Source organism: Manis javanica, chromosome 3 (genome assembly GCF_040802235.1).
Source record: "Manis javanica isolate MJ-LG chromosome 3, MJ_LKY, whole genome shotgun sequence".
Taxonomy (NCBI): Eukaryota; Metazoa; Chordata; class Mammalia; order Pholidota; family Manidae; genus Manis; species Manis javanica.
This window is the reverse complement of record NC_133158.1, coordinates 71,406,495-71,422,153: the sequence shown is the minus strand read 5'-3', so window position 1 is coordinate 71,422,153 and position 15,659 is coordinate 71,406,495. Positions and strand designations below refer to the sequence as shown.

General features: G+C 44.8%; 1 protein-coding gene across 1 annotated transcript in view; it reads right to left on the bottom strand.

Annotated features, from left to right (window-relative positions):
* MYH15 (myosin heavy chain 15) overlaps positions 1 to 15,659 on the bottom strand; it is a 113,499-nt gene that overhangs the window by 5,173 nt on the left and 92,667 nt on the right. The window contains 5 exon segments of the mRNA XM_073230461.1: positions 1,224 to 1,352; positions 5,323 to 5,419; positions 5,421 to 5,469; positions 5,472 to 5,511; positions 5,721 to 5,913. Of these exon segments, the coding sequence (XP_073086562.1) occupies positions 1,224 to 1,352; positions 5,323 to 5,419; positions 5,421 to 5,469; positions 5,472 to 5,511; positions 5,721 to 5,913 (508 nt within the window).

Sequence of the window (15,659 nt, the reverse complement as noted above, 5' to 3'; positions counted from 1 at the left end):
TGTGTGACTGCATAAATTTGCCAGGCTGGGGTAGACACTCGTTTTATTCCTTTCTCTCTCTGTGATTTTCATGCATGTGAAGCATTTATTTTTCCCTTGGCCATCAAACATTTTCAATTTTTCACACACCTCTTTTCCATCAGAGCACAGAAGTGTCTACCTTGCTACAAAATGGCCGAGTGATAGGCATGCTTCTCTATTCTTAGAGGGGGCTGGAGGCTTCAGCGACCTGGTAACTAGGATTTGGTACAAAGGTTTTGTTTAGCTCCCTAAGGGCCAAAATAACTCAGGGAAATAAAGACACAGCTCTCACCATCTTTTGAATTTTAAAATCACTAATGTAAAATCTAATTATCTTGTCTCCCCAATGCCCACACTCTTTAGCTTCCATTCACACAGCAAGGTCAGAGCTGCCACAGATAGTTATGTATTTGATGGGCTATACAAAATCACCTGATGGGCTGAGTGAGTGGAGACTGAAACCAAGCCCACAGTCTGCTCAGCAAGCCTGGGACCTGCAAGGCTGAGTCATACACACACACACACGCACACACACTTTCCCCTCCAGCCTCCTTCTGCTCATTTTTTGCTGAGTGTCACCTGCTGCCTGCCATGCCCTTCGAGAGAAGGGCTGCATCTGCCCACGGAGGGGATGGGGCCCAGAGGGTGGCTGTTCTCCAGTTCCCACAGTTTCATTCAAGGCCGGCAGCCAACCCTGAGCTTCGTGCACCCCATGGACAATTTTAAACTTGCTAATAAAGAAAGTATGCCAGGCCCGAAGCCCATCTTTACCAACCTGAAGCTGCTACTCTAGTATGGATTGTAAAAAATTCGTGAAATAAGCCCTGTTACACATCAGCAAACCATTCAGACCCTAGAAAAATAGCTATTTGTAAGGAAGCACAGGAAGAATTGTTTTTAGACACTAGATATATTGATTTACAGTATGGAAAGAGGCTTAACATTTTTAAAAAATCTCTTATTTTCACAAGCTTTGCTTACAGCAATTCAACCCTTCCTTAACATTAGCTGAGTAGGCTGAAGGGGAGGAGCTAATTGGCTTAATTTTTCAAACAGAAACAGAGGAGCAGAGGGGTCAGCTCATCTCCTCGGGGCTATGTGGAGAACCGATGGATCCTTTCTGGCTGCAGGTTTGCCTCTGTCCCTTGGCTACTGCTACGGTCAGCTCTGGAAGACAGGAGTGAGCGAGCAGTCCGTGAAGCCCCCTCGGAGGCTGCCCCCTTGGCCGTCTCTTCTGCATTTTGACAGCCCTGCACCAACTCTTCGGCTCCTTTCTGCATCCTGGCAGTATCAACCTCCAGTTTCTTCCTTTGGCTGAGGACCCTCATGTTCTAAGGAAAAGTAGCACTCTCATCAGGCTGGTTGAGACCAGGGTCGCAGAAGCAAGTTTGTCTGCTCAGGACATGCAATGGGAGTGGACTCGGGCCAGGAATGAGTTTTATTCTTGTCAGCCATACTCAGTTAAGCAATGCTTCCAACCCCAGGAGGCATGTTAGGAAACTCTACTCTGCTATCAAAGGTCTGTTTGTATGGAGAGGATTTCAGCTACAGTTCAGTACTAAAGAGATGGAAACCTGAATCAGGAAGTGCAAATGGATCTGGATAACCTAGAAGCCCCAAAGTGTGCTTGGTTTTCAACTTGTTGAGGAACGTTTTCCTGCTTTTTGATGTGGTATAAGCAAGTATCCCAGAGCAGAAGTCAAGGTCAGCAGCAGACATTTGGCGGGTAGGGGTGTTGGGAAATACATCAGTTTCCAGCATGCTGCTCAAGATAAAAAATACAAAGCTCCTCTTTATGTACCTCCCTTCTAGCTGACTTGGCAGTGAGGTGGGGAGAGTAGTTTGAATGAGCCTCATCCCCCAGCACTTAGAAGCCCCCAGCACATCGGAGGATTCTTTGTGTTCGGCGGCTGGTCCCACCTACTTCTTTTCTTCCTGGGTTGTGACACTAGAGGCTGGAGCTCCTGTTGCCACTATTCAGTCCATGTTTGAAGCACAGTTTTTCTGAGGGTGTGAAACCTTAGCGTAGAGAGGGTATATAAAAGGCACAGGCTTCCTATTTTTGATTTCTCCTTATTGTCCTTTCACTTCCCGCTAGCTAGTGCCTCTCTCAGTGGCAGGACTGAGCCTCAGAAATAGAAAGAAAGATATTCCAACCACACAGGTTCTACCCTGCTTCCTGGACGGCATGAAGCATCTTCATCAAGACTACCCTCCTCTGTCCTTACAGAAAGCAGTGTTCTGTTGTGCACCCCCAGGCTTTCCCCTTGGGAGGGTGCATTTGGGAAAGAGGGGATAAGTATGTTCCTGGAATATTTTCTAGATGCTTACTGCCCAGTCTTTCTTTGTAAAGGAAGGTGCAACTATCAATACTGATTTGTTTACACATGGAATCATTTAAAATCTGCTAGGATGATAATGGTTAAAACCTTTTCAAGCTGAATGACTCTTTAATTGGTTCTTTGTGGAGGAAGGGTATTACAGGGTATTGTGCAAAACGGCAATCTAGATTGTCACAGCCTGGGTTTGCAAAATGACACATGTAATCAGCCAAAGGTAAGTTTGACTTTGTATGTTTATTCTAAGGCTAGAGGTCTGGGAATGCAGAAGAGGTAAAGATGGTTCCATAAAAGGTTAGTTATGTTACCAAAAGATCGATAACATTCTAGTAATGTCAAGATGTCTGCATAGTTAGGCTTGGGGAAAGGTCCTTATGAGCAATGTAATATCACCTAGATAATGCCCGTCAAAGGGGAGTCTCTGTCCCAGAAGCAGCACTTGAAAACTCATTTGATTCCTGGGTCCCACTGCAGAGATTCTGACTCAGTAGGTCTGGGATGAGATCTGAGAGTTTGTATTTTTGTGGCAATTTCACTTAATCACCTAAAGTTTCAGGAACTCTGCCTACAGACCAGGCTTCTACTGCCTCATCATCTTTTGCTTTTTCAAACTCATCTCCTCCTTTCTATTCCTGTTTTTGCTCTGGATGATGTCCTCATCTGTCCCTAGGCTAGTTATTTTTCATCATTTTTTTGACCCATTGGTGCATTATCAGTTATAAGGTACATGGCAAAGGGTTTGTTACTAATAGCTATTAAGTACTACAGATAGTTGATGGTTTACTTTTTAAAAATTCAATATTCTACTTTATGAAAGTATAGATAATTCCATATAGTTAAGCAATCACTCCACAATAGATGAGCTTTCTTGAGAGAGAAAGAAAATGTTGACATGAATTAGCCTGCTGGGAGTTATGCATAACCTACAGCCTATTTGTTCTATACTACATGGTATCCAAACAGGATTATGTCATGTATACGGACACAACAGTCAAACTGTAGGCACGAATTAGATGCAATGCCTGCAGCTCATACATCTCTGGTTTATACTCCCTCTTACTGTAGTATTTTTCAATGGAGACACAACTGGCATTCTGGGAGGGGCAATTCTTTGTGTTAGGGGATTATCTCTCACCAGCAGGAGTATTAGCATCTCTGGACCCTGCCCACTATATGTCAGTGGCACTTCCCAGCCCCCATGGCAACCAAAATAATCACAGCCCTTTTAAATACCCCAGAGCATGGGAGTTCTGCCCCTTGTTGTTTTAATGCATCCTTCACGGCAATCCTCAGAGCAAACTTCTTAAAATGCAAATCTGATCATTTCACTCTCAGTTACTTAAAATTCTTCACGGGATCCCCACTAGCTGTAAGATAGAATTCAAACTCCATCAGACTCAGACTCAAGGTTTCTGGTGATCTGGCTCTCCCTGCCTCTTAGCATTATTTCTGCTCATCTCTCCTACTCCACACCCCACCATGCTCTAGTGAGTATATCGATTTCCCTAACATCCCAAATTCCCTCTTCCCTCATGCCTCTGGCCCTTTACTTTTCTCTCCCTGGCTGATTTCTTCCATGTCCTTCATGACGCAGCTCCAGCATATTGTGCAGCTGCCTCAGTCTGGGATTGTCAGGAAGGCTGCCTTCAGGGAAGGGCTTGTTCCATCATTGTCCTCACAGCCGTGCACTACGGGCTGCTCACTTAGGTCTTCACTTCTCTATGACAGTGGAGACATTCTGTGTCTATATCATGTACGCATGTCCAGGTTAAAGTGGCTGCCCTAAAAATGATTGTGGAGTGACGTATTTCTTACACACATTTGTCCTAGCCACAGTGGTTTCTCCTGATGCTATGAATGGCAAAGGATTTGAGAATTCTTGCTTCGTATCACCTACATAACCTCCCCTGAGAAGTCAGAATCCTGCAGCTCATCAGATTGTCAGAAGACACTCATAATAGTTAGAAATCTCCTGGCTCTGAGTCAGGAGTACTTTTTAAAATCCTGGGATGTTTCAAGGGAACAGAAGAGGCAGGCAAGTAGTTCTGGAATGCTAGGGGGTGTTTGTCTCTCTCTCCCCAGCACCCTGGCTGTGAATGTCCTGATAGTCAATTCTTCCAGACATAGTGTAATGGGTCAAATTGTGTCCCCTCCAAAAAAGTTTGAATTCCCAATCCCAGTACCTCAGTGATCTTATGCTGAAATAGGGTTATACATACATATGTATATACATATGTATGTGTATGTATATATATATATACTAATATACATAATACAATATATAGTGTAATACATACAGTACATATAATACATACAATAAAATGCACAAATCTTAGTATATATATATAGCTTGATGAATTTTGACATGTAACCATCACCCATATCAAGATATCAAACATTATTTTTTTTAAAAACAGGGTCTTTACAGTCTTTACATAGGTAATCAAGTTAAAATGAGGCCATTAAGGGTGACCCTAATCCAATATGACTGATGTCCTTAATTAATGGAGGAAATCTAGACAGAAACATACTCACAGAAGTCAGATGCTATTAAGACACATAGAGAGAATGTCTTGTGGAGGTGGTGGACTGGAGTGATGCATCCACAAGCTACGAACACCAAAGATTGCCAGAGCAAGCTAGGAAAGACAGGAAGGATTCACCTATGAGCATCAGAGGGACCATGGCCCTGCCAACAATTTGATTTCAGATTTCTAGCCTTCAGAACTAAGAATAAATTTGTTTGACACCACACAATTTGTGGTACTTTGTCACAGAAGCACAAGGGAACTGATACACTAGGGAATGAATGAAACATGTGCCCACTGCTCTGGTGCCACAGGCACTCTCTGTGCCTCAAAGGCTTGATGTGGCAGCTGTGCGATCCGAGGCTGACGCATGTGTGGGCACTGCCGCCTTCACCCAGCTGACACAGCAAATGGGAAGAGTTTATGGGCCCCACCTGGGTATGGGAAAGATGGATTCTCTCCATGGCTTTCAGGAGCTCTTCCTCCATCAGCCCGCACCCCTATTCTGCCTGCTCTTGCAAGGACCTCAGACTGGAGAAGAGAGCTGTGCCACTCAGCCACAGCCACCTGCTCCTTCAGGCACTGTTCATCTGTGTGCTGTCATCTAGCCACCCCTAAAGGTCCTGTGAAAGTACAGATCTGGGGTGCAGACCCCTGAGATCACTGGCACACAGGACATGTGCATAAGCTCCACCAATGTGAAAAGAAGCATGTTCCCCCTCTCTTGAAGGATTAAACTGCTGTCTTCACTTTTATTGCTCAACACAATCTGTCACTTGGTTTGCTTCCATAAGCAGAGGCCCTCCCACCCCAGATTACAACTGGAGAATACCTTGATTTGAATCTGAACATGGCCCAGGAATTTGGTTGCCTCTGACACCTGCCAGGTAGCACAGCTAAGCTGGAGTTCCTTCTCATTGAGGTCCCCTTCCATGTTCTTCTTCACCTGCATCGTCTCAATTCTGCTTCTAGTTTCAGAATCCAGACTAGACTGCAGGGAGTCAATAGCACACGGCTGGTTCCTCCTAATTTTAAAATAACTTTCACGGGAAAAGAATCATGCACCCAAATTAAGAAAGATTACCTGCTGTGTACACAGCACTTTAGGAAACAGAAAAAAATTAAAATTCAAGAAAAACCCTGGGCAATCAACAAAATGAGTTTAAAGAGTTTTCATTTAAAAATCATAAAGATTGAAGGGTTAGGTTAGAGCACATTTGTGTCAATCATAGCAGACTAAGATTCTCAGGCCCATTTCCCAGAAGAATCAAGGAAAGTTCCACAATATTTTTTGAGGTTCTTGTAGGGCAGCCTTAGCATTATCTAAGACTCCATAAAAGACAATCTAGGGCAAACAGTCTAGATTTCCTGGAATGGCTAAGGATGAAGGAACAAGGCTTTTTCAGACAGCCATAATATTCTAACTACTTTCCATGGCGAAACAAGTTTGATTAAAGCAAGAGATACCCAGGTTGGGACAGGTGCTGAGCACCAACAATACTGATCTACAGTTGTTTATAATTGGGCTATAGTTGCTTAACTCTCCTGGAATAACTTGGTTATCTTGCTCTAGGAGTTGGAGGTTAGTACCAAGGACAGGGTGAGAAAACCAACTGCTATGTGATATTGAATTACATCAATATTCCTTCATAGCTCTATGCTGAAACCATATTTGCAGTGACAGAAACTTAGACAGCAGATGTGTGTTCAAGAAGGCAATATAACAAACGGGGAAACCTACGGCAGTCATTTCCCAGCCTTCTCCCTATTCATCTGGGACCTCGTGACTGAATTCTGGCCAATGGGCTGTGGAGCAGAAGGATTTCCAGTCTGCCCCTGCAGCGTTTTTACTTCTGAGATGCTGCGCCCCCTTTCCCCCATCTAATGCAGACTTGGTGGCCACACAGGGAAGATCACGTCCTCACAGGATGAAAGGAACCCGGGTTCTGGAATGACTTTGAAGAACAGTGGTCCATTCTCCATCCCACCCCCACACTGGACTGATGTTATGCAAACATAAACTTGGATAGTTTTGAGCCACTGAGATTTGGTGGTTGTTAAGTCAGGACAGTTTAACTGCTGTAACTAACGCACGCCCTGTTACGCTTGCTCTATAAAATAGGGCCTAGTGGCTGGACAGACAAGACAGAGGAGAGAAGAACTTTTCTATTCTTCTGCCTCATAGAGTCTGTCATCACAAACAGCAAAAATATATTCCTCTTGGGTCAGCATTAGGTTCCACAGTGAACTGTCATTGAGCCTGTGTTCTGAGCTCAAGGACCCTCAGGAAGGCTACAGCCTGCAGAGGAGGAGGAGTGTGGGTCAGTTTCCAACTGGGTGGCAGGAGTAGAGGGGCCACTTTTTATGGCCATGTTTCTCCCTATCGGTGGGGTGGTCTCAGAAGTAATTAGGGAAATGTAAGGGAAGTAACTCTTTCTGGTTCCAGAACCCAGAATTAGCACCTCTCCTCTGCTAACCCCATATCCCTGGCTCTCATAAGCTGAGGCTAGCTTCTCGTGCCTATCCTGAGGTCCTGGGCTTTTTGTTCAGTTCCCAGATCAGAATCCTATAGGGATGCTAGTATGCAAACTTAATAGAGACTTTTACAGGCTGACTGTGACCCACTCCCCACACCCCCAAATTCATATGCTGAAGCCCTAACCCCAACTATTTCAGAATGTGACTGTATTTGGTTGGAAATAGGGCCTTTTAAAGGAGAAATTAAGGTAAAATGAGGCTGTTAAGGTGGGTCTAACTGGCGTCCTTATAAAAAAAAGGAACTTTAGACTCACAAAGAGACACCAGGAATATATGCCCAGGAGAAAGACCACATGAGGAGACAGCGCAGAGGTGGCCACCTGCAAGCCAAGGAGGGAGGCTTAGAAGTGACCAAACTTCGCCGACACCTTGATCTTGGCCTTCCAGCCTTGAGAATTGTGAGAAAATAAGTTTCTGTTGTTTAACACACTGTTGCAGCAGCCTGAGCAGACTAATGCATGGCGCTCGCACTCGGCAGCACTAGACCCTGGGAGACTATTTTATATTGGGCAGATTCTCCGTTTCGCCACAGCTGATTCTTCTTGTACAGAAACACTAAAGCAGCCCTAGTTTGGGGTCAAAATCCTCTGTACAGAGATACAGTCTACTAAGCAAACAAACAATGTTTCAAACTGTACTTTTTCCTCAGTCGCTGATGAAACTTCGTGAGTGCCTGTAGACGAGTAGATGGGACTGCGGGTTTGAGAGGCTTGAATATGATACAGACTTCGAAAAAGGCCACTAGACAATCGACACATTTTGTGCAGAGTCAAGACATCTTTAAAATGAAAACTCCCTCAAGTATGTTTTTATGAAAAACGAAACACTCAAAGTCCAGGCCAATATACTAAGAAGTTCCTTTCTTTTCCTGAAATGTGAAATACAGTTTGAGAAAAGAAACTAGATGCAAAACAAAACAGAACAAGTCAGTATAAAAACTTAAAACTTGAAATAACTAATGGCTTTAAATAGATTTTCAATAGGTCATTTTTTCTCTTGCAATATTGCTTATCTATAACAGAGAATGTAAGATTTTTTCTTTATTCTAATACATATGATTCAGCTTTAAAATGATTAAAAGGTATTCTGCTAACTAAATACCATGTCTGTGTTTGAGATTCTATCTCTTAAAGACACACTGAAATTTTTTTTTTAATGAGAAAGGTTAAAACAAATTCTTTTGGGAGCAACTTGGATAACAAAAGAAATTAAGTCACGTGCAAAATTCACATCACTACATTCAGAGGAGCAGACCACATGGAAGGAAAAGATGATGGACTATTACCGGACACCTGAGGCTGCAGGCCAGCAATGGGCAAACTATGGGCTGTGGGCCAAATCCAGCCATTCCCATTTTATTTCCTATTGGCTCTGGATGCTTTCAACTTCAAGTTTGAGTAGAGCTAGAGACCCTATTACCTGCAAAGCCAAAAATACTTACTATTCATGGGGTTCAGGACACACTACTCAAAACATAGCACTTGAACATATTAAATATTTTAAGCTCAGTGAGTTTGAGGAAATGATAGAGGCAAGAAATTCACTCTCAGCTCTCCCCACCTCCTTTGTCCTTTGTCCCTAAAAGCAGGAGATAAATCTCTCACGTGAATGGTACCCTCCCTGGGCCAGGAGGAAGGAAGACATCCTCATCACCAGAGACAGGAAAGTTAGGGCGAGAAGCCGGTGCAAACAAACCTTGTTAATTCTTCACCACATATTACTCCTCGCCCAATCCTCTCTGCTCTGTTGATTCTTCACAGACATACTGTTTCTTTGTCTAAAAGATAATAAGAGCTTCCTGCCTTAGACACAACTTCAGTCTTCTCTTATGATGACTCCTGTGAACATGAAAACTTTCAGTAAAATGTGTATGCTTTACTCCTGTTAATCTGTCTGAAGTCAGTTTAATTATTAGGTTCAGCCAGAGACCCTAAGAGGGTAGAGGAGAATTTATCCCCCTCTGCACTATCTGATGCTACACAGAAAAAGTTAGCCCAACCTTTCTATAGACCATCGAACCAAAGTAAATACACATTGACAGTGTAAGGAATTCAGTGCCTCAGTCCCCAAAACTCCTTGCCCAGCACCAAGCTGGTGTGTCTAGGGAGAGGAGCACACAACCTGGCTCTGGGCAAGTGAGAAGACCTCACACATTTCAGCATTTCCTTGAGGACTCTGAGTCAGGGAAGGGATGTAGTCAGTGGTCCTGAAGGTTCAGGATATACCTAACCAACTGGTCAACCCAATTTTGGTTTGGCAGTAGACCTTGACTTACATGACAATTAACAGCTACCAGTTGGCCATCCAGCTTCCTGCTGATGCCGTTCCTCCTTTCGTGGTCTAGGACAGAGAGGATCAAAGCCAGCAGACCACACTGGCTCCCCTCCTTGTGATGCCATGGTTCCTGTTCATGGAGTCGAGGGATGACCTTCGTGAATGAGCAAGGTAAGAGACTTACAGAGAAAGTTTTATTCAGGATAAGAGAAAGTATGGGACTCCCCACAGGTGCAGAGAGGGGCAAGGCTGCACCTGGGGTCTCTGTGTCTAGGGTTTTATGCCTGTTGCAGTGGAAGCTGTTAGTTTTCTATAGGTTCAGCCAGAATGCTAGTTGTATTTTAACCTACCTCAGTAAAGGTTACCGGGTTACCCTATTGTAAACTAATGTGCCTGCGTGTCTATGGTCAGCAAGTTGTTCCACATCACTGGGTCCTGGTGGGGGTGGGAGGCACATTGGTACAGTGTTTCAACCTCAAGCACCCTGTTATTCCTCTACATTCCCGAAGCCTCAGTAAAACTTTGTCCTTTTCCAGGGCCCACACTATACTCTAATGGGGCAAGAGTTATCCCTGCTGCTTCCCAACCTCATGTCCATCAGCAATTGCACTGTCACCTCCCTACCTCTAGCTATGCTAATGACAACAATTGCAAAAATAACTTTTTTCTGATGATAGCCATATCGACCCATAAAAGATTAGGAAACCCTGACTAGAAAAGCAGGTACAGTATCTGGCCAATATTAAGTTGCTCAAATATCTGTTGAACAAGTAGTGAAGCATATGACACACATAACAGCTGCTCATACTTTTCGCCACCCACAAGCCCCTGGCTCACTCAGGATCAGTCCTGAGCCAGCTTGGCAGCAGAGAACAAGTTGAGTGAATTTCCCAGTGTGCAGCATCATCAAAGTTTTGCCTATGCCTCTGAGTCTCTTTCCTGTTTTCATGGTCTCTTTGATTTCCTGGGTCCTGTCTCATAGTCCTCCTTCAGTTTCTGTGGAGTTTCCCAAGGTTTAAGTGGATATAGGACGTTGAACCTCATCTTGCCTTCAGGGAGCATTTCCTTTGTGCTCTGGAATTTACCTGGCTGTACAGATTGCCAGGAACCTTATGCTTCACTAGTATAGTTGGCTTTGAACAATGCAGGAGTCACATGTTCCAATCCCTGTGAATTTGAAAGTCTATATATAACTTTGGTGCCCCAAACCTTAACTAATAGTCTACTGTTGACCAGAAGTCTTATTGATAACAAAGTCAATTAACATGTATTTTGTATGTTCTATGTACTATATAATTGTAACTCCAGGGGAAAAATGTGCTCCCACCTCAGGGCAAATAAACAGGGAAACCTAAGAAGCTGAAATCAGTCAAAGGGAAAAATAAAGTGGGGGAAACCTCTTTATTGCTTAAAAGAAGTCATCTACCCCTGCTTGCCCATGTCTCTCCCCATCCTGCCTGGACTAAGGGCAGAACGCCTTCTCCCCACCCCTTGTAAACACCTATTGATATGGAGATGGACTAAGGCCAGCTGAAAGATTCTGGACATATTGCAAGTTTACCCACAGCCCACCTCTCCAGAAATCTCACTTCACACTCTACTAGCTCTCCATCTTCTGCAATGGCCCCTGTGTGAGAAAACTGGAGCACTGTAACCAGACAAATCACATACAATAACAGCAGCAATAAAAGCATGATGACCCTCAAGCCAGAGGATCCAGCTAGGTTCAAAGTCCTATTCAGATTAAGTCTATAGTTTACCCATTCCACAGAGGTCAGCAGATGAACTGGTAGGGAGCTCTGTGCATGCGCAGCAGATGCAGCTAGGGGGAGGGTCAAAGCTGCAACAACTATAGAAGAAAATAACCTTAAGAGTGATAACATAAATGTTTTAATGATGCCAGCATAGGCAAATCTTGTCTACCAGATAGGATACATGGCAGAGAGTGGTCCTGTGATAAGACAGTGGCAGGAATGGGATCTCATCCTGGTCTAGTATACCAGACTTTCACCTCCCTCCCTGCGGGAGTTACAGATGGGTCAATATATAGGGCTATGGGAGGTACATGCACTGGCCATAAAGATAGAACAAAATTTCCCCATAAGATGCTTTTACCTCCCAGCCATTTTGGGAACACTACTGTGATCTTTGGGGGTCACTCTGCTGTTACTCCAGGACCACACAGGAGGCCAGCTTCCAGGCCTTTCTGCCAAGGTGCCAGAAGGGTCAGCCATTGCTGGTCCATGTGTTGAAACGTCCAGAGCCATGTCCACTCAACAGTCTCCATGGTTTAATGCAGTTGGGGCTGGCAGCAGGATGTTGCTCTGCTGGCCATATCCTAGCTTCAATAACTCCTCTTTGGTTTGCACATACAGTTATATAGGAGAGGCAGCAAGGTGTTAGCTTATCCACAGGGCTTAAGGCTCCTTTTTGGGGCTTCTCATTCAAACGCCATAGCACTGTCCATAAGCGAACTGACCAGCCCCGTAGACTACTGGTGTCTGACTTGAGGCCAGATTTTAAGCATTGTACCTCTCTATCATGCCTGCCCCAGTAGGATTATATGGTACATGAAACTTCCACTTTATTCCTAATTGCTGCACCCATTCTTGTAATGCATGCCCCATTAAGTTGGTGCCTTGATTGTTCTCAATCACCTGCAGCCGGCCATAGGCTGCAAAGAGATGCTCTAGGACCATCTTGGTAGTTTTCTGATCTGCATGATGTGCAGGAAAAGCAACCAACAAGTCAGTAACTGTGTCCACACAAGTCACGGTATACCAATATCTTTCTGATATGGGCAGAAGCCCAATATAGCCTATCTGCCACCTGTCAAGTGGTATCAGCCCCTTTAATATTGTCCCATGTTGCTGTGGGACTCAGTGTAAGTCCCTCTTAGAGCACACAGTGCACTCCTTCCGGGCTCTGCTGACTTCCTCAAAGGTCAATGACAAGCCCCAGCTATGGGCTGCAGCCCATATTGTCTTTTGCCCCACGTGCAACAAATGCTGAAGTAACCATTGGGCTACATCAGAGGCAGACATTCATTCTAGCCAATGTACCTGCACTGCCAATGTATCTGCTTCATCATTCCCTGGGAGGCAAAAAGCAAATGGCCCATCACATGATATACAGTAACAGTCTTAATCTGACCAGAGGCCCATAGGTCTTGCCACAACTCTTGCCCCCAAAGGGGCCGATGACCAACCATCCTGTTGGCATGTACCATGTTGGTAGCCACAGGGTCAAGCCCTGATAGATGGCCCAGCTGTCAGTACAGACAACTATAGGGGAGGGCTCCTGGGTGATCACGAGCCATACTGCCCACAATTCAGTGCATTGAGTGCTCTTCCCCTCTCTGTCCTCCATCATGTCTCAGTCTTAGGATGGAAGGACAAAGCCCCCCACTTCGGGCTTGCCCAGGACTGGAGCTGTCTGTATAAAAAGTACTGTCAGGTATGGGGGCTTTTCCCTACTGATAAGGACTCCTGCCAACCAATGGGTCAAAAGCAAATTCTTCCTGTTTTCCACTGGTACATGTCACTGGCACCAGTAAGTACTAGAGTTCTCCACTTAAGGGGTTAGTGGAAAGGGCTCCGCACTGCTGTAAGTATGCGCCACACTTGGCCAGTGTAGGCATCTGTGCCATACCACTCTGTGGCCTTTGGGTCCAATCTCACACCCACCCCACAATGGGATAGTGGTTATTACCTTGGTAGGAGCTGTTTCAGTGATGGGTTCCATAGCCAGCAAGGTGTGGTATACAGCAGTCAGTTGCTTCTCTATCAAGGTGTACCAGACCTCTGCTGGTTTTCACAATTGTGACCAGAATCCAATATGTTGGTGAGTCTGTTAAAACCACTGCCAGAGGCCCCATCCATAGCCATCTTCCATTATATGAACATCTAACTCACTGGGACTTGATGAGTCCATTACACTCAAGGTCTGTATGGCCTTGACTGGTTGCTTAGCAGCAATCAAAGCAGCTGCATGTTTCATCCCAGTCCCACCTGATGCCCTTTCATACTAACCCACAAAGTGGCTTCAGAATTTGTGCCAAGTGTGGGATAAACACTCTTCAGTAGACCAAAAGACCACAAAATTCTTGCAACACTGCCACAGTGATAGTGGCAGGGAAAGCCTGGACCTTGTCTATGACTCCTTCTGGGATAACTTTAGTTTTACCTGACCAGACAAACCCCAAAAACTTTACTGACAAACCAGGTCCCTGAACCCTGGTGCTGTTCACAGCCCATTCTTTCTCCTAAAGATGTTGCAGCAGTCTAGAAACTGCCCCTTCTAAATCTTCAAGAAAATCAGATGTGAGCATGATATCATCAGTGTAGTAAAACAGTCACACCGTTTGCAGTTTCTTCCATATGACCAAGTTCTGGGCTACAAATCCATGATAAATGATGGGACTGTGGAGGTATCCCTGTGGAAAGACAGTGAATGTCCATTGCTGGCTTTCCCATGTGAAGGCAAACTGTTCCTGACTTCCCTGTGCTATGTCAACAGAGAAGAAAGCAGTAGCAAGGTCCACAACCTAATATGTCCCTAGTACATGCCTTAGTGTGTTCATAAGAACTACTATAGAAGGGACAGCAGCATGCGAAGGGGGTGTGACTTGATTCAGTTCCCTGTAATCCACGGTAATACACCAGGGGCTATCCACCTCTTTCACTGGCTACACCAAGGAATTAAAATGACTATGAGTGGGCTTTATGATACCCACCTTCTCCAACTCCTGTAGATTCTCCAATTTCCTTGTGCATCCAAGGCATTATATATTGCTTAGTATTTGTCATCTACCAAAGTATAGGCAGAGCTACAGGTGGGTGCTTAACATGTCCCTTCAGAACTGCATTTACCACATTTATCCTCAGTCGAAACTAACCTGAAGTGGTCTGTAACCACAGGCCCTTCAGACTATCCACCCCCAAAACATATTCAGGGATGGGAGAAATGTACACAATATACTCCTTTGGGGGTAAATGCCCTATTCCCATTGGAATTTGGGGTTCCTTCACTCTAATTTCCTTACCCCTGTAGCCATCTATCACAGCAGGGGTCCCACAAAAATACTCAGGGTTCCCATAAATCAGAGAATGTTTAGCTCCTATATCCACCAGTGACAAGACATATTATATTTTCATGGGGACCAATAAATTGGTAATTCTACATGTGGCCTCCAGTCCCTACTATGTCCCTGAAGATAGGGTCTGTGATCCCACCCCCCTCATTCAAACCATAATGTCCAATCATCCTCCTGTGGGGTCGGGGACACAGGCGGATCCTGAGTACTTTCACCCAGGAAGTCTTGCAGGGACACAGGCCAGACATGGGGTTTTGCCTCTGGCTTCCATGTCCTGGACCTCAGTGGCTAGAACCACTGCTCTGGCTTTAATTGGTGCCACAGTTCTAAAAAGATCCTATTTGGTGGCCCATCAAGTTTTTCTTTCACTACCCCTGCCTTTATCAAATCATCACACATCTGTGTCCTCACGACCTTCACAGGGCCCTTTGCACCTCTCCTTTCAGTTGTAGCCTGTACTTCCTTCTGTGATTTTATTGTTCCAACCTCCCTCAGATTGGCTAAAGTATGAATGACCTCACTTATGGGTTACCCTAAGTGGAGAGCAAGAATAGTCACTAGGGACCCAAAGAGAGATGTGGGAGCTGTATACAGCACCAGGTTTCTCATTCATACAGTGAACAACAACTCATAGGGGCCTTGGGGGTCCATATTATAGATGACATTTTTCATGCCCAACTCCTGTAACACCTGCTGGAGCTCTGCATAAGTTTTCCATCTAGTGGGTAAGTATGGAAAATCACCTTGATTAGGCCAAATTGCCCTGATGGCTGCTGTCAGCCAATCCAGAAGTGCCTGATTCACTGAGGTGTGATGGGCACTTTGCAATCACTGCCGGAGGTAAGGGTGAGTCATCAGGGAAGC